Source organism: Oryctolagus cuniculus, chromosome 8 (genome assembly GCF_964237555.1).
Source record: "Oryctolagus cuniculus chromosome 8, mOryCun1.1, whole genome shotgun sequence".
NCBI classification, from domain to species: domain Eukaryota; kingdom Metazoa; phylum Chordata; class Mammalia; order Lagomorpha; family Leporidae; genus Oryctolagus; species Oryctolagus cuniculus.
Genome location: NC_091439.1, coordinates 45,963,553 through 45,988,548, shown reverse-complemented (window position 1 = coordinate 45,988,548; position 24,996 = coordinate 45,963,553). Strand labels below are relative to the sequence as shown.

General features: G+C 41.6%; 1 protein-coding gene across 4 annotated transcripts in view; it reads left to right on the top strand.

Annotated features, from left to right (window-relative positions):
• The first annotated feature begins 5,379 nt into the window (after positions 1–5,379).
• USP53 (ubiquitin specific peptidase 53) overlaps positions 5,380–24,996 on the top strand; it is a 69,950-nt gene continuing 50,333 nt past the window's right edge. For 3 of the 4 annotated variants that reach the window (XM_051820276.2, XM_070047670.1, XM_051820274.2), the window contains exons 1-2: positions 5,390–5,531; positions 23,978–24,654. In XM_051820276.2, the coding sequence (XP_051676236.1) occupies positions 24,511–24,654 (144 nt within the window). In that variant the 5' untranslated portion in view covers positions 5,390–5,531; positions 23,978–24,510. Of the gene's footprint in view, positions 5,532–23,977; positions 24,655–24,996 lie in introns of all 4 variants that reach the window. The other variant, XM_051820277.2, reaches the window with a different exon arrangement.

Sequence of the window (24,996 nt, the reverse complement as noted above, 5' to 3'; positions counted from 1 at the left end):
CACTGGAGGCTGGGGCTTTAAACCGCTGCGCCATAGTGCAGGCATCCCAAATATACTTTTGATGCAGCTTTTCCCCCAAGATGTACATATATTTTTAAAATCAGGTTTTGGGGGCTGGTGCTGTAGCATAGCAGGTAAAGCTACCGCCTGCAGTGCCGGCATCCCATATGGACACCAGTTCAAGTTCCAGCTGCTCCACTTCTGATCCACCTCTCTACTGTGGCCTGGGAAAGCATTAGAAGATGGCCCAAGAACTGCAACCATGTGGGAGACCTGGGGGAAGTTCCTGGCTCCTGGCTTCAAATAGGCCCAGCTCTGGCCGTTGTGGCCATTTGGGGAGTGAACCAATGGATGGAAGCCCCCCCCCCCCTTTCTCTGTAACTTTGCCTTTCAAATAAATAAATAGAAGGACTTTATGATGATCAAGAGAGCTATGCTCTTCATGAAATTTTCATCCTAGATAGTGAGACAGATAATAAACAGTGAAATAATCACAGGATGTGATAAGCAGGGCACTGTGGTAGAGAAAAGCTGGGAATTGTATGAAGGACGGCTTTTCCAAGAAAGTGAAGCTAAAACTTGGGTATAGAAGATGAAAAGGAATCAGTCTCTTAGACATGCTGGGGAAGAATGTCCTATGTCTGGATTTCTCAATCTCTGACATCTTGAGCTGGTTAATTCTTTGTTGTGGGAGGCTGGACTGTCCAACGTAGGATGGTTAGCAGCATCTCATCCTCCACTATGGCAACGAAAAATGTTTTCTGCTCGTGCCAAATGTCCCAGGGGAATCAAAATAACCTCCAGCTGAGAATTAGTCTTGTAAATGTAGGGATAGAGAACGGAAGTCTTGAATTGCATGAAGTGTGTGTGTTGGTGGTGGTGGTGGGGGGGGACAGCAGTGTAAGGGCAGATCATTCCGAGACCTGGAGGCCTTGGCAAGAATTTTGGATCTTATTCTATGAAAATGGTAAGGCACTGAACAATTTTAGCTGGGAGTAATAGGTTTATAATTTTCATAGGCTGCTTTGAGGGCTATGTAGGAAATGGATTTAAAGCCATGAAGATAAATGATATCTCAGGATCATGCATAAGGCACATAATCATCTAAAGAAGATTAAAAAGTGCAAAAGTAGATGGAGAAGGAACATCTGATGAGGGAAGAAGAAAGCCATGAGAGATGATGTTACATAAGTGGGGATGTGAGTGTGTCAAGGAGGGAGTGGCTGTGAGATTTTTTTTAGGTTGGATCACAGCCTGAAGGTTTCTCTTCTTTTCCGGCTATACTCTCCTCTACAATTCTTGGTATCTACTCCCGCTGAATTGTCCTGTTTAAGAATATATAAAAGATTTCCATTATAGCCCTGTACTGGTCTTGTGCTTCCTGTTCTAAGATTTATTTTATTTATTGAAGACAGAGTCACAGAGGAAGAAATAGAGAGAGGTCTTCCATCCATTGGTTCACTCCCTGATGGCCCCAACGACCAGGGCTGAACCAAGCCGAAGCTAGGAGCCAAGAGCTTCTTCCAGGTCTCCCACATGGGTGTAGGGCCCAAGGACTTGGGCCATCCTCCGCTGCTTTCCTAGGCCGCAGCAGAGGACTGGATCAGGAGTGGAGCAACCAGGACTTGAACCTGCACCCATATGGGATGCTGGCACTGTAGGCCGGGACTTTTACCCACTGTGCCACAACACGGGCCTTGTTTATTCCTGTTTTTAAAACTTTGCTCTTTTCACAGTCATATTCTTCTTCAATGACATCAAAAACACTTACCTATGAACCTTCCAAGCTGAAGCTCATACTTAGTCTTCCACAACAATCCTTGCCAACAATTCTGGCCCTCATAGGTGGTTCTGGTCTCTAAAAAATCAGTAACTGTTCCAATTTTTTATCCCATCCACAGAATACATATTTGTTTATTATCCATGACAGGCACTGTGCTATGTCCTGGACATACAGTGAAACAAATACAGCTCCTGCTCTCTAGGAGTTTAGTAAGGAAATAACTTTTGTGAGTCCTCATTTAGGCAAGTAGGAAGGAAGGAATTTGTCTGGTATCACAGCCTGAGTCACTCAGTCAGCTACTACTTCTCCAGGCTGTATTTCAACCTACCACACCCAATTCAGTCATGGTCTGCCCCGCCTTTAGCTGTTGATTTCCTCCTGGAGCGACTGGATCACTGCTCCTCAGGACAGAATACTGCTACTCATACCAGTCAACACTGGTAGGGTGAATCTAGCCACATGACACTACATTTCCCCAAGTATAAGTTGCAGCCAATCCAGAATGACAGTAAGATATATAGCTGTGCTGATGCTGACAATGTGAGACTTTGGAACTCAGCTGACAATCTAGGGTATTCTCAGATAGTCTGAGCCTTCTCCCTTTCATGACTGCTGTCTGTGTGAGGTGCAGATATCCCTCAAGGACAAACAGTAATTCTGAGAGACAATACTTCTAAATCTGTGTGGTGATCTCCTGGACTGCATATGTTTCTAGGGGCATCTCCTGACCTGTTACGTGATGTAGGGTCAATTTTCTTTTCTTTTGTTCCATCTTCAGGCTTTGCTCTCTTGGTGCTTACAGTGGGATCAACTATAAATCTATCATTTAAAAGTCAGTATTGGGGCTAGGTTGTGGTACAATGCATTAAGCTGCCACCTGCAACACTGGCATCCCATATGAGCACCGGTTCAAGTCCTGGCTAGTCAGCTCCCTGCTAATGCAGCTGGGAAAGCAGTGGAAGATGGCCAAATACTTGGGCCACTGCAACCCATGTGGGAGACCATGATGAAGTTTCAGGCTCCTGGCTTCAGACCAGCCGTTTCAGCCATTTTGGGGGAGTGAACTACTGTATGGAATTAATCTCCCCCTACTTCTCCCTCCCCCCATCTCTGTGTTTGTCTCTCCCTCTCTTTCTGTAACTCTGCCTTTCAAATAAGTAAAATGTACCTTTAAAAGAATACTGATATACGCCAAGAACTGGTAAAAGGTTTGAAATTATATGATTTAAAAAATGTATAGTCAAATTCTTGAGCAAGGTGAACTCAAAGTTATTCTTCTGTCATCTCTCAATGAGGAAGGGAGGGAGCATGGCCTATATTATACACAGTTCAAATAATTTCTTAAAAGTAGAGGTGAGGGTGGCTGTATCAGTTATATCTGCAGAGAAATAATCATGGCACAAGGCAATTGTTACAAAGGAAGTTAAGTCCAAAAAGGGTGAAGGAAGGACAAGTCCATCTCAGAAAGTTATCAAAGGATCTATGGAGGACATACACAGTCAATTGAGACCTGAAGGAACTCGAGAGGGCCTAGTAGGATCACAGAAAGGCAAAGAATTTAGATTGGCGTGAATGGGGGCAGAGTGGCAGATGAGGTTCACAGTCTGGAGCCAGATTACGATGGGGGAATGTAAACAATTCTTAGCAGAGGAGAATCTTAATCACACTTTGGAGTTTGAAAGGTTGCCAATAGAATGGAGTTTGGATTGGAGTGGGAACTAAGTAGAGGCTATTGCATGGATATTGGGAGATAAGTCATAAGAACTGATGATTACCTGAAGGAATAAGACAGAGTGGAGATTAAAAGCCGTGATTTGAGATTTACTTGAGATAAGACTCAATAAAACTTAGTAGGATAGAGGAATGGAAGAAAAAGTAACATGGGGATATGCATGGATTTCTGACTTGGACAGTTGGGTACCACCATTTGAAATAGGAAATAGAAATGGCCTAGATTTCAGAAGGGTGGGGAAAGATATGACATCAGAAGTAACTTAATGGTAAAGATGCCCACACCATCTTGGGATATATTTAAGGCATTTGTGTGAAATGAAAATAAAGATGCTATTGCTTAGAGGGTATAACCTTAACACTCACTTCTTTAATTCATGGTTCACAGGATACCGGAATAGGTAAGTCTATGACAGAGAAGAGATTGCTCAAGGAGACATGAGTAGTAAACCAAGCAACAAAAACACATAAGAAAACGGGGTGCTGGGGAACACAGAGGAAGAGAGACATGTAAAGTACATCAGGGAGGTGGTGGCAGAACCAGGAGGAAATGGTACTAAGAAATGAAGAGCGGTTTCATGGTGTTATTAAAATGGTGTTTTAAAATGCAGCATGTTCTTTTTCTCTCCGTTCAAGGATTTTTAGTATCCTGAAGGCAGGAACCACGGCATAATTTCATTGCATTGTATTTCTTTTGATGCCTAATTCAGTGAACAGAACATGTTAAATGTTCAATAAATTCACATTGATTCAGCTTCAAGCACTCTAAACCGGTCGTATTTGTCGCCCAGACCAACCTCCAACGATTTTTCCAATCCTATTTTCTTAAGCTCTTATGGTTACGCATGAGTTTAAGTAAATCCCTTTTTATAATCCTTATGTTCCACTTGCATCGGCTTTAGACTGCGTTCCAAACTCTTTAAGTACTTAGAGACATCGATCGGGATACCAATGATGGTGGAAGGCTCTTATTCACTACAATTCCTAAGGAACAAACAAACAAAAACAAAAACCCGAAACTCAAAACATCCCAAAGTGAAGCTGTATTCCAGCAGCTTTGTAACTTAAAACCTGTTGGAGAGCACGGTAGGGAGGCAGTTACATTTTCCTGACAATTAACCATTAACCGGGTCAACACGCTTGCTAACGCTTTTATGTTATTATTGGTCACGAATCCCAAGCAGTTGGGGAGTATACTTTCTTGCCCAAGGAAGCCATTTAACTGCAAACAGACCGTCGTGACTCACAGAAAGCCAAAGGGAACTGCGTATCCGCACGGGGTTTTGACGCCAAGCAGTATACATCGTTCTCTCTCTTAGGGAACAACACCTAATCCTAAGCCCGGTCCTTGGCGGACCAGGATCCCGAGTTGAGAAAATACCGAGTACACGGCCAACGGCAGCCGAGCAGTCACCGCCGCTGGAGCAACCAACCGGCCCCTCGGTCTCGCCACCGCGGGAACGAGCCCCAGCCACTTTCCCTCGCAACAACTCCGCCACGGCGCTGGGCTCCCGCTTTGGGGGCACGTCCTCGGTCCTGCTCTCGCGGGATCTCGCGCCTCCCCGGCAAGCCAAACGATCCAGCGCCCCATCGAACCCCCGCGGGAATAGAGTTCCGCAGGTCCCGCAAGCCGGGAATTCGCGTGCGGGGGCGGGGTGCGCTCGGTGAGCGTGAAGGCGGGGCCTGCCCCGAGGGGGCGTGGCGAGCGCGAGGCGGAGAGAGGGGCGGGGCCCCAGGGACCTGTTGATCGCAGGTGTCAGTGCCCTGACTGGCCCCTGGGCATTGGGGCGTGTGCGCATGCTCCGCGCGCGGGGTCGGGCTCTGGGCGGCGGAGAGCAGCCGCCGCTGCTCCAGTTCCCGGTGAGCCTCGGCGCGGTGGCAGCTGTTGGTGTGTGTGTGTGTTGGGTGTCGGCGTGAAGCGGAGCCGGGTCAGCGGGAGGTGACCCTGTGGGAGTGGAAGGGCCGTATTTCTCTACCTGGACCGCAAGCTCCTCGCGCTGGGAGGGGAGAGCTCCAGGTAAGTCTTCGAAACTAATCCCTGGGTGGAGATCCGGCGACCTGCGACCCCCAAGGGCCTGGCTGGGACACTCTCTTTCCAGCCCCAGACCTCGGCTTCCCGGCTGCCGTCCCGCCACCTCCTCCACGCCCTGTCGCTCCGTGCGACCCTAGGCTCGGAGCCGGGCAGCTAAGGCGCCCGAGGTCACGCAGCCCTCCAGCCCCGTGCCGCTGCGCCCGGGCCCTGGCAGAGATGCCTCTGGGCAGGCTGCAGGCGCGCGAGCAGGGAGGAGGTGCTGCACTTACTGGGTCGTGGTTGTTATTGCTGCCGTGTGGGAGGGCGGGGATGGGGCCGAATCCGAGTCCTGCTGAGGTCGCTTGGTGCAGTGGGGCACTGAAAATATCCATTGCTTGCTGGGCGCCCGCCGCCCCTCACTTTCCAAGTCACGTTGCCTCTCCGCACGCACAGCTTTTTTAAGGGATTCAGGAGGGTTAATAGACCCTTTGGATTCGTGAGAATCTTGGGCTTGGTGGTTTCTGGGTGTCTGAAGTTAATGTTTACCTTCTAAATCGTGGCTTATGGGACGTTTACTAAACTACCTTTCAACAGCGTTGGAGAACAGGAAGTGCTTCCACAGGTGTAATGGGGAGGCTTTCCGAAGCTCGCAGTCTGAGCCTGTTTCGAGGTTTTGTCATCCTGATACAAGGTTTTCTTTATCAGTGCAAAGTCTGATTAATGCCAGCAAAATGTACTGCAAGGCTCTCACTGTTAGCAGTTTTCCGAATGTTCCCTTATCTGGAAATATACATATATATTTCCAAGGAATTTTCAAGTCTATTTTTAAAGTAAGTTTAACAGTAAACTTGGGAAGTGCTTTGTGATTGGGATCTCATTTGCTTTTAGTTCATGTTTAAAGAAGAGCCTTGCCAGTTTTCACCCTTTAAAAGAAGTAGCAAGTGCTAACACAGAATTCTGGCAAAGTGAACTTTTGGTAAAATTGATACTTGTTAGCTTATTTTTTATTCTTGTCAGTTCCAGGATGATGATTTAGGCTAAGAGATGTCATCCTGTTGAAGAGAAATTAGAAGCACAAAAGTGAACAAAACTTGCTCTGCAAAAGTAATATGTGGTTTATGTGCCCTTGTATAAGAATTACAAATAGATTCTCTGTAGGTAGGAGTTAATTAATGGCCTGAAAAACATTTTTTGTTGTTGTTGTTTTGAAGACTTTCAAAGTGAACTTTCCACAGTTTGTCTAGGTTCGTGATTAATGGTGGTAAACCATGGAAGTGATTTATTTAAGTTTGTTCATTAACCAAACTAATGAGTGGTCATATGCATTTATGCTTAAGCCATAAACAAGAGATTAAGACCAGGCCTTTCCTTTTCCCTTTGAATTAAAAATTTTTTAAAAAAAGTATGTAAATTTCATAACAATTCATAGAACTTGACAGTAATAATTCATTTGTCACTAATGATCAATTTGTTAATATTTTTGTAAAAATAGTTTATAAAAGGATACCTGTTTTTGTGAGTAGGCACACTTTTCTATCTGGTTGATACTTTCCATTAAAAAAACCCTAATTTTCAGTATTTTGACTCGGGATCTTTCATACTGCTTATTGTCAACTAAATGTTTATGTAAATAAAGTAATGTCAAGAAATACAGCTTGGGTACCAAATGGTTTGGCAGTTTGTTTTAGCAAGACAGAGTTTAAGAAGGAAAATAGTTTATCTGTTCTAATGTGAGGTACACTCTTGAACCAGAATCAGAATTGTTTTCCTTCCTGTTTGGAACTCACTCACCTGCCAGGCTAGAGGAGATACTGCTTTACCACACAACTTCCCAAAAATATGTCTGATCTCTTATAGTGGTGGATTGAACTGTCTTAGAAAAGACAAATAATTCCTAATAGACTGTAGCAGATCTTGTTTGACAACCCTTCCCTCCCCCAAAAGGTAACCTAGGTAGCTTAAATATGGCATCTGGAGACATTTTGAACATGGTATGTTAGAGATAAAAGGGTCTAACCTACTCTTACATATGAGCTCTAGTTTTAAAGAAGGAGGAGAAGTAATTCATGTCATTTATTAACAGCTAGATAAAAGAAATTAGTGATGATACAAATGTAGCATTAGCATATTACTAATTTTGTACTGATGATTTTTGGAAGTTTTGTGTTACAGTATATGTATATATAATGAACAAGAAATGGATGCAATTTGTTGTAACAGATTAAATCCTCAAAGATTATTTCACCTTTAAGTAACTTGGCAAGTTACTATGGGTTTTTTATTAATAGAAATACTGTAGATATCTCATTTATAGAATATTTAGGGAAAAATTATCTGTTGTATGCTTTTCTGAGTTAACTCATATCTTCTATTAGGAGTTCTTAAACCCAAGGTCCATTATTAGAACTGTGGTTTGTGGTTAGAAATCAATTTTAATATAATTGATTTTCTTTGTGATTGAGGATTTTATCTTTTTCTTATCCTATGAATTGCATACATTTACAAATATTTGGAAAGAGTGTCCATTACACACAAAAAGGCTACAAACTATTGCAGCTGGTTAAAAATAACTTTTGATTTATATATACTTCTGAAAAGTTGCTGTAAATGTTAGTGTTTATAATTCATCAGAAATAAAATTTTGCCATATAGCGCTTATTTAAATATCTTAACAGTTTTAATCAACAAAGTGTACTATTTCAGATGTCATTTTATTTTTGATAGTTTGAAAATAATTACATTGGGGCCGGCGCAGCGGCTCAACAGGCTAATCCTCCGCCTAGCGGCGCTGGCACTCCGGGTTCTAGTCCCAGTCGGAGTGCCGGATTCTGTCCCGGTTGCCCCTCTTCCAAGCCAGCTCTCTGCTGTGGCCCAGGAGTGCAGTGGAGGATGGCCCAAGTGTTTGGGCCCTGCACCCGCATGGGAGACCAGGATAGCACCTGGCTCCTGCCTTCTGATTGGCGCGGTGTGCGGGCCGCAGCGTCCATTGGAGGGTGAACCAATGGCAAAGGAAGACCTTTGTCTCTGTCTCTCTCACTGTCTCCACTCTGCCTGGTAAAAAAAAAAAAAAGAAAAAAGAAAAGAAAAGAAAGAAAAAAAAAGAAATGGCCGGCGCTGCGGCTCACTAGGCTAATCCTCCGCCTGCGGCGCTGACACATCGGGTTCTAGTCCCGGTCGGGGTGCCGGATTCTGTCCCGGTTGCCCCTCTTCCAGGCCAGCTCTCTGCTGTGGCCAGGGAGTGCAGTGGAGGATGGCCCAAGTGCTTGGGCCCTGCACCCCATGGGAGACCAGGAGAAGTACCTGGCTCCTGGCTTCGGATCAGTGCGGTGCGCCGGATGCAGTGCGCCGGCCGCGGCGGCCATTGGAAGGTGAACCAACGGCAAAGGAAGACCTTTCTCTCTGTCTCTCTTTTTCACTGTCCACTCTGCCTGTCCAAAAAAAAAAAAAAAAAAAAAAAAAGATTACATTGGTCTTTTTTTTTTTTTAAGATTTATCTTTGCAATGCTGGCATCCCACATAGGCGCTGGTTCGAATCCCAGCTGCTCCACTTTTGATCCAACTCCCTGCTAATGGCCTAGGAAAGCAGCAGAAGATGGGCTGAGAGTCCTTGGACCCCTGCACCTGTGTGGGAGACCTGGAGGAAGCTCTTGGCTCCTAGCTTCTGCCTGGCCTAGCCCCAGCCATTACGGCCATTTGGGGAGTGAACAAGCGTATGGAAGCTCTCTCTCTGTCTCTCCCTCTCTCTCTGTGACTCTGCCTTTCAAATAACTAAAAAATAAATGTGTCAGAGAGAGAGAGGGAGAGACAGAGAAAGAGCTTCCATTTACTAGTTTATACCCCAAATGGCCACAGCAACCAGGGTTGGGCCAGGCTAAAACCAAGAGGTCCCTCTGGGTCTCCCACGAGGGTGGCAGCAGACCAAGCACTTGGGCCATCATGGCACTTGAGCATGAACAGGGAGGTGAATTGGAGGTGGAGCAGCCAGGACTCAAACTGGCACTGCAATATGGGATGCTGCTGTTTTGGGCAGTGGCTTAACTGGCTGTGCCACAGTGCCGGCTCCTACCTTAATTTTCTATTTTACCCATATTGATCTGTAAAGAAGTTGTTTCAAGAAATGCTGTTCCTTTAGGAATTTTCTTATTTTTGTGTTTTCCTGAAGTGGTAAATTTACTCCCTGAACATTTATTGCCCTGTTGTATGGTAGATGTAGTACTAATCTAGAGATTCAAAAATTAATAAGATAATGTTAAAATAGCCAAAAATAGAAACTCTTCCTTTTCCACCTGATCCCTGGCTAGTCTCAATATTCCCTCAACTACATTGGGTTTCCAAAGGTAACATTTTTTTTCCTTATACCCATGCCTTTGCTAGATTCTGCATCTCTTCCCTCCCTCTTCATGTTTGACATCCCAGTCACCCTACCACACTTGTGAAGTATCTTCTGATTCAGCAAAGGACAGCAAGTTACTTTATGTTACACTGTACTTTGTAGAATCCTTTGTTAGAGACTTATACATGGTTACTGTAGACAGAAGACAGAGTAACCAAGAGAATCAAAAGATGATCTGTGAGCTGTCATCCCAAGAAGTACGAGAGCACTGGACAGAAAGCACAAAGCACGGGAATGCAAGCAGGGAGAGTGTTCGTCGGAACCCAGGGACATGAGCAGGATAGCCAGGTGCTTTTTAGGTGCTGCAGTGATTATTATTTTTTTTTTTAAGATTTATTTATTTGAAAGAGAGAGAGAGAGAGAGAGAGAGAGAGAGAGATATTGTCCATCTGCTGGTTCACTCCCCAAATGATTGCAATTGCCAGGGCTGGGCCAGGCTGAAACTAGGAACCTGGAACTCCATCTGGGTCTCCCATGTGGGTGGCAGGGGCCCAAGCAGTTGGGCCATCCTCTGTTGCTTTCCAGGTGCATTAGCAGGGAGCTAGATTGGAAGCTGAGAAGCTGGGACTGGAACTGGCACTCTGGTATGGGATGCCTGCTTGTTCACCCCTTTCACTTTGTGAGGGTGCCATCTTTGAAGCAGTTGGTGAGCACTGACCAGAAACTGAATCTGCTGATATTTTGATCCTGGACTTCCCAGCTTTCAGAACTATAAGCAGTACATTTCTTCTGTTTGTAACTTACCTAGTCTAAGTTGTTCTGTTGTGTGTGGCAAGCCAAATAGACTGAAGACAACGGTCTTTCAGGCAATTATAAAAACTTTTTTTTTGTTTTTGATTTGAATGTAATTTTTATTACATTGCAAGATTTTGAGCATAGATGTGTGCTACTGTGATTTTTTTTTTTTTTTTTTGACAGGCAGAGTGGACAGTGAGAGAGAGACAGAAAGGTCTTCCTTTGCCATTGGTTCACCCTTAAATGGCTGCTGCAGCCGGCATGCTGCGGCCGGCGCACCGCACCTATCCGAAGGCAGGAGCCAGGTGCTTCTCCTGGTCTCCTATGGGGTGCAGGGCCCAAGCACTTGGGCCATCCTCCACTGTACTCCCTGGCCACAGCAGAGAGCTGGCCCGGAAGAGGGGCAACTGGGACAGAATCCGGCACCTCGACCGGGACTAGAACCCGGTGTGCCGGCGCCGCAAGGCGGAGGATTAGCCTACTGAGCCGTGGCGCCGGCCTGCTGTTGTGATTTAATTTTAGAGAGATCTCTTTGGCTATTCTTGAGGAAAGACTGTAAATTACCAAGTGAGGGTAGAAGCTAGCAGATGGTTGGGTGGCAATTCCAGCAATTCAGAAAGATGTGATGATTGTTAAGACCAGAATTATGGAAGTGGCAGTGGTGAAATGTGGTCAGATTCTTACACAGATATGAGAGAAAGAGGAGTCAAAGATGACTTTGTTCTAAAGTTGCCATCAGCTGAAATGAAGAAGGAGGTATATGTAAAGCAAAAATTCAGATTTGGGCATTATCAAGGCAAAGGAATGTTAGGTTATTCCTTCATTAACAGAATTCTGTGCAGATCATCTCTTACAGCAAACTTTCATAACTCATTTTCTTGGATTCTCATTCTCTGTATTCTGGATACGCGTGCACTCTTATCTTTTCTCCAGCTAGTTCCCAGTGGGAACTAGTGATTAGGTGAAAGCAACATAAATAGAGCATAGATCACTACTGGACACAAAAAATAGAGCAAAAAAATGTGAAATGCTGACACTTTCTTAATGTTTTTGTTGGTAGTAGTTCTGTATTTACCCTTATCATTTTAATTTTTTTTAAATTATTTTAAATTTTTTGAGAGGTAGAGTTACAGACAGTGAGAGTGAGAGGCAGAGAGAAAGGCTTTCCTTCTGTTGTTTCACTCCCCAAATGGCCACAATGGCCAGAGCTATGCCGATCCGAAGCCAGGAGCCAGGTGCTTCTTCCCAGTCTCCCATGTGGGTACAGGGGCCCAAGGACTTGGGCCATCCTCCACTGCTTTCCCAGGCCACAGCAGAGAGCTGGACTGAAAGAGGAACAGCTGGGACTAGAACTGGCATCCATATGGGATGCCAGTGCCGGAGGCGGAGGATTAACCTACTGCACCTCGGTGCTAGCCCCAATATCATTTCAATTTTATTTTGTCTTTGTTCTATACATTTTTCTAATGCAGTCTTTGCCAATTCCTCCATTTATAGCATAAAGTGGTTATCCTTGAACTTTATAAAAAGAAGATACTTCTGTAATGATACTATAACTCTTCTGTTTGCCATCTATCTAAAATAAAATGAGAACTACTTTAGTAGTAAGATGAACAATTGTAGCATTTCAGTGAAGAATCTTCAGTGTGTCCTTGAGTTGCTGTCTGCTTATTAGTGAAAGGACATCAGAATGCAGGTGTACTTGACAGTTTGATGGGCAGGCCTGAGTACAATTAATAATATGTTTAAATAGCTTTGTTAACAGTGATTCTCTACTAACATAGTTTCTAATTTCTTTTATGCAACATTTCCGTGATACTTCAGAAATCTACATAAGGGCCGGCACTGTGGCATAGTGGGTTAAATGTGGCTGCTCTACTTCTGCTTCAGCTCTCTGCTGATGCACATGGAAAAGCAGTGGAAGATGGGAGATCTGGATGGAGTTCCAGGTTCCTGGCTTTGGCCTGGTCTAGCCTTGGCTGTTATGGGCATTTGGGGAGCGAAGTGGACAGAAGATCTCTCTCTCTCTCTCTCTCTGTTTCTCCCTCTCTCTCTGTAACTGCCTTTCTAAATAAATAAATAAATCTTTAAGAAAAAAAAAATCTGTATAATAAACAAGTAATATTTTATAACCAAAAGAAAAACCAATAAATTTACAAGAACTAAAGAGCCTCATGGCTTTATCAGCTATTATGTTAATCTCCTAGGACTGATGTAACAAAGTGCCACACTCTGGGTGGCTTAAAACAACAGAAATTTATTCTCTTACAGTTCTGGAATTATGAAGTCCAAAATCAAGGTGGTGGCAGGATTAGTTCCTTCTAAGGCCTTTGAATAAAATCATTCTGGGATTTTGGTGGTCGTCATCGATTCTTGGTTTCCTTAGCTTCTGTCTGCATCGTTACAACTAAGGCCTTTGAATAAAATCATTCTGGGATTTTGGTGGTCGTCATCGATTCTTGGTTTCCTTAGCTTCTGTCTGCATCGCTACAGCGTCCGCCTCCGTCATCACACGCGTTCTCTCTCTCCATGATTTTGTCTGTTATCGTAACTGTTGCCAGTCATATTGTATCAGGGCCTTTTTAGTGGACTTCATCATAACTTGGTTACATCTGCAAAGACCCTCTTTCCAAGTAAGGTTACATTCACAGGTCTAGGAGTTAGGTCTTCAACATATCCTTTAGCGGCACTCAATTCAATCCATAACAGATGTTAGAAGTCTGTTTTTAAATATCATTACCATTTACCCAGACTGTTCTGGTAGCCTGTTAAAGTCACTGGACATTAAAATTTGAGCAAATTCCATGTAGTCTGGTCCCCTCAAAAAAAATAAAAGGGGGGAGGGAAGAAGAATTTATATAATATTGTACAGATTGCCTAACTGATGAGACCTTAAATCTTGCCTAAGGTAATAAAGGAAAGTGACCTTGGAATCTTGCATTTTGGGCTCAAATTATTGCTGGTAAACACTGCTTCATAAGAAGGCAGTAGTAATTAGTTTGTATTTCTGTCTCTGTCTCTCTCCCCCCTCTTCCCTTCCTCTCCCTCACCCTCCACTCCCACATTCTCTTTTCTCTCTCTGTTTCCCTCTTTGTCACTCAAGTTCCTGGTATAGTTCCAAGTTAAAATTAAGATTTTAAATTTAAGCCTAAAATAATTGTATAACATAATTGCCATTCTGTTGTAAATATTGACATTTTGAAATAGTTGTATCATTAAAGGTATCCAATGGAATTTGTTATTATTATTATTATTTGAAAGATAGAGAGAGGCAGATTTTCTGTCTGTTGGTTCACTCCCCAAACGCACACAAATACTGGGGTTGGGCCAAGCCTAATCCAGGAGCTTGCAGGTCAGTCCAGGCCTCCCAAATGGGTGGCAGGGACTCACGGGCTGTCACCTGCTGCTTCCCAGGGTGCACATTAGCAGGATGCTGGAATTAGAAGCAGGGCTGGGATTCAAACCCAGGCACTCCGATATGGGATGGCTGCATCTTAATAGTTAAACCAACTGTCTGCCCCTCCAGTGGAATTTAAATATTGTAACAATTTTATAGTCATATCTAGACTTTTACGAATATACATTAAACTTTCCTTTAATAGTTGGAAATTGTACACCACTCCTTTTTCTCCTGGGGCCCTTAATATTTATTCCTTCTTCATTGGTGTTTTATATTGTATTTTTATTAAATTATTTATTAAAAACTATATTACACTTGTTTTTAGTTAAGTAGTATCTGCATATTTTCTCCTGTGTATTATTTTGTAATTACCATTACTTTGAAACCAATACATCTAAACTTTGTCTTTATATGTATATAGTGAATTTTGATAATTAATGTTAGAAGTTAAAAAGTTTATTGTAAATACACATTCTTATGTGATGAGTTGAGCATGAATTAGCTATCTTGACTAAAGGAAGCTTTGATGACACCAGTATTTTGAATTGTCCATTCTTTGGCCTTACGAGGGTTTTGTAGTGAATTTACAAAACACAACACAGTAAGATATGACAGGTGAGAAGTACTTTTTTATAGAGTAGGAAAAAAGCAGTTGTGAAAGTGAGGCCGGGAAAGGAGAGCTAGAGATGCATTTTCAACCTGATCAACTCTAGGAAATCCAGGAAAGTGTACGTTTGTAAGTTGTGGATCTGAAAATTGATTCCCTTAAGCTTCATAGAAAGTCATTATGTTCTTTGGGTACACATATCCCACTTTTGTGACTGCTTTGAACATAATGGCTGCAAAAAGAAGGGAAAAGATGACTTGCTAGAGAACGATCCAGAAATCCCAACTAACCGAGTTTCTTCCCTTGTCCTGTGTTCATGTTCTTCCTCATATTCTCCTTTGACGTAATTTCTGTCAGTGCTACCAGGATAATCTTAAAACAGCTCTCATCATCATAGACAGTATATTTCAGAAGTAAAAACTTTAGATTGGCATTTAGGATATATAGTTACTAATTTTAGCTCTACTACCTGTAAGCTTTTTTTTTTTTTTACTTTTATTTAATAAATATAAATTTCCAAAGTACAGTTTATGGATTACAATGGCTTTTTCCCCCTATAATTTCCCTCACACCCACAACCCTCCCATCTCCTGCTCCCTCTCCCATTCCATTCGCATCAAGATTCATTTTCAATTATCTTTATATTACCTGTAAGCTTTTAAAACTGAAGTTGCTAAACTTATTCTGATCTAATTTTTCATATCAAATAAAGGGAAAAAAAAAACCCAGTTAAGTAGTTTTCACACTTTTGTGATCATGACCTGTAATAATAAAGAAATGATTTACATCACAGTTCAAGTCCATGCTCCTATACGTGTGCTCCTCTGTATATGTGGGATGAGAGGGAAAAGGTTTGGGACTTGGGCCATCCTCCACTGCTTTCCCTAGGCCATTAGCAGGGAGCAAGATCAGAAGTGGAGCAGCCAGGACAGGAACCAGTACCCATAGGGCTTGCTGGCACTGCAAGCCTTGTTTTAACTCACTGCGCCACAGCACCTACATGCTCGTTCCTTACAATTTTATCTGTTCCTATGGTTTGTTATATTTTAATATGTTCATGACTCCAAATTCCACTGTGTCCAACCCTGAATTCTTTCCCAAGATTCATTTGTTTATCTAAATGTTTACTGGGCCTCTCCTCCTAGTTCTGTAGAAACGCGTTCTTTTTGTGCCAAGTGAAACTCAACCTTGTTTCTCAAATTGCTGTATATATTTGTGTGCTGAGTTTGTGTGACTGTCCTATCACCAGTCCATGTGGGGACCTAGGAACTCTGCTTTCTTTTCTGCTTCATAGATTTTACTGACTTCACCTCTGAAGGATATCGCGTATTCATCGCCCTGTGCCTGCTCCATTGCCCCGGTGCGGGTCCATGTTAATCTGTCTCCCATGTCGCTTCACTAGCCTTTTGTTCCTTCCCCTTTCCCTTCCTTCTCCGCTTAGTTCTGTCTCCTACCATCAGGCACCTATTTTCATATATTTAAGTCCTTCAAATCCATTTTTCATATGTTGCGTTTATAAGCTCTTTGAACTGCTTAGTGTTATTTTGTGTGTATTGTTAGTTTATAAAAATGGTGCTATGCTATATTCTTTTTTGTTCAACACTTATTTGTATGTAAAAGAAGTCTAATATTTCTAACACTGCTCGATTGTCCAGCCTGTATCTGTTTCTCATTTCGCTTATCTATTCTGCTAGTGATCTACATCCAGGTTGCTAGCTCTCTGTGACCTCACAGTGGCTGATGCCTGCAGAAGTCCTGTACTCAGAGGCAGAAATCTAGGCTTTAGTGTATGCACGTTTTAAATGTTACAGTGTCAGCACTTGGTAAGTCTGAGTCTGAGATTGTGCACCTGAAAGACTGCTTTAGTTTGCTGTACTCAATAGTGGTGCCTGAAGTGTCCCTGTTTTCCCACATAAGAGCAAACACGGCCGGCGCCGCGGCTCAATAGGCTAATCCTCTGCCTGCAGTGCCGGCACCCTGGGTTCTAGTCCCGGTCGGGGTGCCGGATTCTGTCCCGGTTGTCCCTCTTCCAGGCCAGCTCTCTGCTGTGGCCAGGGAGTGCAGTGGAGGATGGCCCAAGTGCTTGGGCCCTGCACCCCACGGGAGACCAGAAGAAGCACCTGGCTCCTGCCTTCGGATCAGCGCGGTGCGCTGTCCGCAGAGGCCGCAGTGGCCATTGGAGGGTGAACCAATGGCAAAGGAAGACCTTTCTCTCTCTCTCTCTCTCTCTGACTGTCCACTCTGCAAACACTTTCCCACATAATAATAGCACAGTAATGGTATTATTATTACCACGGTGAAGTGTATAAGGTGATGTTGTGTTTTAAATTTCATTTTTTTGATTTTGAATATCTGCTTTATTGGTGATTTAGCTTTCTCCTTAACTGAATTGGCTTAAAATTTTTCTTTATTATTTTCTTATTTGTTTATCTGAGAGGCACTCACATACAGAGAGATCTTCCATCTGCTGGCTTACTCTCCAAGTGACCGCAACAGCTGGGGCCTAAGCCAAGAGTCAGGGCCCCAAGTGCTTGAGCCATATCATCTGCTACCTCCTGGGGTGTGCGGTAGCAGGAAGTTGGATGGGAAGTAGAGCTGGGACTACAACCCAAGCATCTGATGTGGGATGTGGGATTCCCAAGTGGCATCTTAACTGCTGCACCAAAGTTCTGCCCCTGAATTGTTGATTTGTAGTTAGTCTATGCCTGTTTTTTCAGTTGTAAAACTCATCTCTTTTTTGTTTTAATCTGCTGAAGTTCCTTGTGTAGTCTATAAATCATTCTCTTTTGGGTATAGTTACAATAACCTTGTAACTTTGTGGGAAGGAAGGTTTGTTTTGCTGATTTTTGTAGCTCTTTGAATTGGGCTGTTTTGCATTTAATCTCTTTTTTTCTGTTGTATTCAAAACTTTAAATTTTCCTGTAAGTAATGTTTTGGCAACATCTTACAAATTTTCATATGTGTTGCTTTATTTTTGAATTCTGGATATTTAATAACTTTCCTCATGTTTTTCTATTTAAACAAAGAGTTATTTAGTTTGCTGTTAATTCCTAATTCATATTGTAGACAAAGAACGTAGTCTGTGTGCTGTGATTTTTTTTGGAATTTCTTCTACTGGGATTTCTTTGTAGCCCAGTATTCAGTTGATTTTTGTATTTGTTCTAGGCATATTCTGAAATAATGTCTATTCTTAATGTGCTGTCTTATTTTTAATTATAATTTTCTATAAACATGTGTCTTCTAGCCTAATATTCACTTTCAGTCAATATTATCTGACCCTAATCTTACTTTATTAAATTTCTTTGAATTTATACTTTCCTGGCATATTGTTTTTGTCATAATTTCATATTAAAACACACATACATGTAAATTTATAAAATACCTAAATGTATGCATACAGTAGTGATTTTAGTGCAGGCTTCCCTGCCCTCTTTATATTCTGACTTTACTGTCCAGTCCCATTTTAATCACACACACACACACACACACACACATTCCTCTTCCTCGGGTGATTACATAAAACATAGTGTTTTCACACATACACTGTTTCACCAAAATGGGATCCTGTTAAATTTCTGCACTTTGTTACTCAAAAACAGAGTTACATTTTCTTCTAACATTATCTTGAGATCTGTCTCTGGAGAGTGGCAGTAAACTCTAGTTCTGCCTGTAGATTTGGTCATGGCTGTTGACAACATGCCTCGCACCAGCTGCTACTGTATCCTGGTGAATGATGTAATGCCTAAGTGTGTGCAACCTGTGAGGAGGAGGTGGAGGCCCAGGAGGACTCTACAAGAAACTAAGGAGATAGGGAACTGGAAACTGTGTCAAGCCTAACTAAGCTCTACCTCTGACCCGAGAAAGTCCAATGCTGTTCAGAATGGATGTCAGGCATCATGAAGTTGTAGAAATCCACTGAAAATAATCTGCTTCCAGTTGTGTCCCCATTGATGGATAGTCACTTTGTTTTCTCCCTCATTTACAGCTACTACCTAATCTAACACAATAAAATAGAACTTTTATTTCTGGGAAATGTAGTCTTAGTATTGGATGTTTTTTGGAGGTTGAAGTGAATGAAATGTTTATGTTTTTTAATTTTAGTAGGTTGATATAATACATTTAGCTAGGTTGATATAATACATTGCCAGAAAATATAATAGTATAATTAATAGTATAATTAATTTTTTATTACTCAGCAATAAAAGAAAGTTCTTCCCTTTTATCCACAGAAACAGTGTTACTTAAAAGCATTTTTATTTGTCAGTCTAAAAGAAACAAAGAAGCACTTAAACACTAGATCCCTAGCTCCCTCCCACCCTCCAAATTTGATGAATCTCTAAGAGGACTCATAGGATGCAATATACAGCCATATTCATTGTGGTGATTTATTACAAAGAATGTAGAGCAAAATGAGCAAACAGAAGAGAAGTATGGGGTGAAGATGGAAGAACCAAGGCACAGGCTTTGAATAGTCTTTTACCAGTTGACTCACATGGGACTGGTTAATTCTTTTGGCAGCAAATGTGATGACCTGTGTTAAATACTGTCTGCCAAGGGGCTCAGTGGAAACTCAGTGCCCAGTGTTTATATTGAGAGGTGGTCATATAGGCCTTGAGAATCATAGACTTCCATAAGGAAAACAGACTTCCAGAATAAACCCCATTGTTTGCCGGCTTAGATGAAACCTCCTGAAACCTAGTTCCCACAGGCTGACTTTGCAAAGCAGGCCATTCTAAGGAGCACAGTCTCATGCCTGGTATGTCAGGTTTTCTTTTTCTTTTTAGAAAAATGTTTATTGAAATAAATAAAACTCATATACTAAGTAACTCGCCTATTTAAAATGTGCAATGCAGTGGTTTTTAGTACATCCACTAAAATGTACACCCATCACCACAGTCGATTTTAGAATGCTTTCACCACCTCAAAAAGAAGCCCTGCACCTTAGCTATTCCTTTCCCATCCATCACCACAGCCCCCACTGCTCCAGAAGTAAGCAGCCTCTAATCTGCCATATATATGCCTCTGTAGACTTTCCAGTTCTGCACATTGCATATGTGCTCTTTTGTGGCTGGCTTTTTTTTTTATTTAGCATGTTTTCAGTGTCCATTGATGTTTTAGCATGTACAGGTACTTCATTCCTTTTTATGGCTAAGTAGTATTCCATTGTATGAATATTTAGCCATTTATCTCCTGATAGACATTTGGGGTGGCTACCTTTTATGACTACCAAAAATACTTCTGTTAACTCTCTTCTACACAGCCTCCAAATATTAATGATTTTTTGTACCTATAATCGTGTCTGAGATTTATCATGTTTTGATATCAGTGTTATGTTAGCATATTAAATCATTTGGGATCACCATATATTTCATTTTCCCTATGGCCTACAATAATTTAATTTGAGAATTAATAGTTCTTTGAAGTTTGAATAAAATTTAACTTTCAATCTGTCTGATCTGGATGTAATTTTCAGTAGGAAAACTTTTGTTTGTTTTCTGTTCTAAACTAGTTTGTGTTTTTCAGTCTTTCTTTTTCTTGAGTTAACTTTGGCAGCTTGTATTTTGTTAGGACGTTATCTAGTCCTTTAGATTTCCAGAGTTACTGCTGCAAGGCTTAAGTGGTATACATTCAGGGTTCTTTTGATAGCTTATGTATCTGTGCTTATTTCTCCATCATTTCCATTTGTGTTTATGTTTCTCTTTTTTTCCATTTAGTTAGACTTGTGAAGATTTTGTCTGTTTGTATGAGTTTTTAGAAAAATTTAGCTTTGTATTTTTGCTTTTTTTTTTTTTTTTTACTATAAATCAGCCTGAAAATCAGTATTTACCCATGTCCCTCCTCCCTTAGTTTAGGATTTCACAATTTTTGCTCTGCTTTTCTGCTTTCCCACAGCATGTTCAACTTTTTTTCAGTCTTTAATTGTGGACAACTCTGAATCATTGCTAGAAGTGTTTATCAATTTACTCTTCCCTTTCTAGCAATCCCAGTAGATAGATATTGACACTTTTAAATTTCACCTCTGCCTCTTCATTTTTTTAAAAAAAGTTTATATTAGGCCGGTGCCGCGGCTCACTAGGCTAATCCTTCGCCTTGTGGCGCCGGCACACCGGGTTCTAGTCCTGGTTGGGGCGCCGGATTCTGTCCTGGTTGCCCCTCTTCCAGGCCAGCTCTCTGCTGTGGCCAGGGAGTGCAGTGGAGGATGGCCCAAGTACTTGGGCCCTGCACCCCATGGGAGACCAGGATAAGCACCTGTCTCCTGGCTCCTGCCAGGATCAGCGCGGTGCGCCGGCTGCAGCGGCGGCCATTGGAGGGTGAACCAACGGCAAAGGAAGACCTTTCTCTCTGTCTCTCTCTCTCACTGTCCACTCTGCCTGTCAAAAAAAAAAAAAAAAGTTTATATTTTCTACCTTATTCTTTTTTTAATGCTGTGTAAGAGAATTTCTTGGTGAATTTATTACTCACAAATATATTATTCCTCCAATTCAGTTTGCTGATTAACCAATACTTTGAAGTTTTTTTACTTTATCAACTTTTAAAATCTATACATGTCTTCCATTGGTAAACATACACTATGTTTATTTTAAAATTGTGTTCTAGTTATTCTGTTTGCTATGAAATGTATTGTTCTGTTTATTGCCTTTCTTTCATACTGCTTATACACTCCCAAGTGTCTGGTTTGATCTTTCCTCCCAGTGCCAAGTTGTAAGTTAGTAATGTTTACCTGGGAGGAGACTGAATGAGTAGGCTGTAATTACTGTGTCTTCAGGTGACTTTAGGAAACAGAGGTGGGAGTGTGGGGGCTTAATTGTGGGTAATGGAGTTTGAAAGTTGGTTCCAAAAAGGAATTTCCTGTTGCCCTTCCTGAAGGTAAGATCTCCAGGTTCTGCTGTCCTCTGTTCTATTTATGGAGTAGGGGTGAGGACAGAGCATACAGGAGCCCTGCGGGTCACCTGTACTGTTTCCACTCTCTTACCTAGTTGTGCCCCAGAGCTCTCCTGATGCAATAACATCCCTTATCCTCCAGATGGCATTTGGGTGGTGGCAGAGCTTTCTGTCTCACTGCATTGCGTAGGGTAGGAATTCTGTGCCCAGAGCAATGTCAGGAATGGGAGAGGTCACAACTAGAAGGAGCTTTCTCGGTCCATAAGGTTAGGCTCTCTCCATCGCTTGACTCTTGTTTCCCTCCCACTCCAGAAGCCTCACTTTCGTGTCCCCAACATATCTCCTTGTTTCTCTCCTTTTTTTGGTAATCTCCAGTGATGGGTTGGAGGGTGATAACCAGGGGCACATACCAGTTCGACATCTTGTGCAAGAAAAAAAGCTATAATATTTTTTAAAAATTAACTGTTTGTGTCTCTTCCCTTCACCAAATTAAGCTGCTTAAGGGCAGATTGTTTCATAGACCTTAGCTCAGTTAATGGTTTAGACTTGGTACCATAAGAATTGTTTGTTGAAAGAACATCATTTCAAAAGGAGTCCACCATTAAAAATAAGAATTGAATACCAATACAGAGCTCCCTTAATGTTGTAAAAAAATGACTACGTTTATTAAAAACTTAATTTGTATGAAACATTTTGGGATCAGTTAGGTCACCTTAGAGGAGGTTGCAAACTAGTTCATTAGGAGAGTTCAACCAACATAAAGTTTTGTAATTCCTAGAACACTTAACTTACATGAAAGCAGGATTGATCAGTGAATCAGTAGCTTCACTGATATGAAGAAGCTATGAATCAGAATTGATAAGAATGTAGGTAAGACCAAGAAGGTAATAAGTGGTCAGGAAATAGCCTCTGACTTTAATTCTTTAGAGACCCATGCTTTTCTTTAGTCTTACATTTTTTTTCTTTAGATTTATTTTTTTGAAAGAGTGACAGAGAGAGAGAGAGAGAGAGAGAAATATATCTTCCATCTACTGGTTCACTCCCCAAATGGCTGCAACAGCCAGAGCTGGCCAGGCTGAAGTCAGGAGCCAGGAGCTTCTTCCAGGTCTCCCACATAGGTGCAGGGGCCCAAGAACTTGGGCCAATTTCTGCTGCTTTCCCAGCACATTAGCAGGGAGCTGGATGGGAAGTGGAGCAACCAGGACTCGAACCTGCACCCATATGGGATGCTGGCAGTGGCTTTATTTGCTGTGCCACAGTGCCAGCCCCAGCTTAAGTGCCTCGTTGTCATAGAGGGCATTTGATAAATGATACTGCACTGACTTTTGCCTTCTGCCTCACCTTTTTGTGCTATGAAAATGGAACTCAATGCCTTCAACCTGGTGTTAAAGCTGGAATCTTTATAGAGGGCTCACGTGTGGCCCTATAGTTCCCTTTCCAACCCACTCCTTTTGACCATCTTTATTTCTCCGTGCTAGGTTTCTTATCCTTCGTGCCATACCAGATATGCTCTAGTCTCAGTGTCTTTAAGGTGCTCTTTACTCTGCTTGGAATTCCTTCCTTCAGGTGGCTTCTTCATTGCTTTAGAATCTTCGGGCAGATATAACTTTCTTAATGAAACTTTCCTTGATTGCCCTCTTCAAAAGTGCAAATGTTTCACAATATATGTACTTCCATCTCCTTTGCTCAAATTGTTTTTCGGTTAGCACTTAGCACATACCACTTCAAGCACACACTCTACAATTTATGATTTATTATAGCATTATCTGCCTTTCCTCATTATGTTAGTTCAGGGCTTAATAAATGTTTGTTGAATAAAAATGCCGGAAGGAAATTCAGTTAGTTAAGAAAAAACTTTGTTAGTAATACTTGATTGTTTTTAATTCAAAAGTTTAACATTTAAAATCTGTTTAACTCTGCTTTTGTAAGATGGAAATTTACTTAATTCAGTCAGGTTTATCAGTTAGTGGTTTCTTCCAAATTGTTATACATATCAATTTACATAAAATCTACTGCCTTTCTTGCAGAGTATGATTGTACATAAGATGGATAACAATATGGAGTGTTACAATAAAAAATTTATATTACTATATATACACACGTTTCTTTTAATGAACAAATTAACTTAGTGTTGACAGATAAAAGATACCACCTGAGATTTAATTTATTTCTAATATTTTGTGGGATATTTTCCTTATGAAACCATCTTTTGAAAATTGTAAACTTGAAGTAGGTGATGGCTAATGTCACATTGACATTAAACATGTTTCAATGATGAAATATGTTGTCATTTGCCTATTTTAGAATGTTATTAGTTCTCATCCTTTTTATGATAAATTTTATTTCTATATTCAGTATTTCAGTTCAAATAGTAATTTAGGAATTGCCTTGATCAGGTTTCACTTTTATTTATACATTTCTTTTCTTTCTTATAGATGTGCTTTGAGGTCACATTGACATGAATTAATGGAGTCACCTTTGATAACTTCACCTGGGAGAGAGACTTCTTTTTTATTAAAAAAAATAAGGAAAACAAGTAACCAAAGGAATCATGCCAAATATCACTCTACATCTTTTTGTGTCATCAGTATCTACTTTTTAACCTATCAAGACAAATGGCTTTTACATTAAAGAAAATAATTTGTTCATTGATATTAACAGTTTGAAAAGAATCTTCATCTTAACCTATATAATCATATAAAATTGAACACATATAAAAACATTTAAGGCCTTTTTTAAAATAGAGTACTTTTTAGCTTTTGGAACTTCAACATTGAAATACCTTGTTTTTACTTGTCAAAATCCTCAAAACAATTGTAATAGGAAAGATATGGACTTGGAAATCTGCGTTATTGTAACAGATTGCTGTGAATTTAAGTGGACAGTTCAAGACATCATCCATTGCATCATCAGAAATATCACATAAGTGAATAATTCTTGGCTTTAATGCAGAAAAAGTTGCTTGAAGATGGCTTGGGTGAAATTCTTACGGAAACCTGGTGGCAATCTTGGAAAAGCTTATCAACCTGGGAGTATGCTATCCCTAGCACCAACCAAAGGCTTGCTAAATGAACCAGGTCAAAATAGCTGCTTTCTTAATAGTGCTGTGCAGGTAAGACCTAATTATTTGTGTTTTTTTTTTTAAAGATTTTATTTATTTATTTGAAAGTCAGAGTTACACAGAGAGGAGAGAGAGAGAGAGAGAGGTCTTCCATCTGCTGGTTCACTCCCCAGTTGGCCGTAATGGATTTGCACTGATCTGAAGCCAGGAGCCAGGAGCTTCCTCCGGGTCTCCCATGCGAGTGCAAGGGCCCAAGGATTTGGGCCATCTTGTACTGCTTTCCCAGGCCATAGCAGAGAGCTGGATCAGAAGTGGAGCAGCCAGATCTCGAACAAGCGCCCATATGGAATGCTGGCGCTTCAGGCCAGGGCATTAACCCACTGCACCACAGCA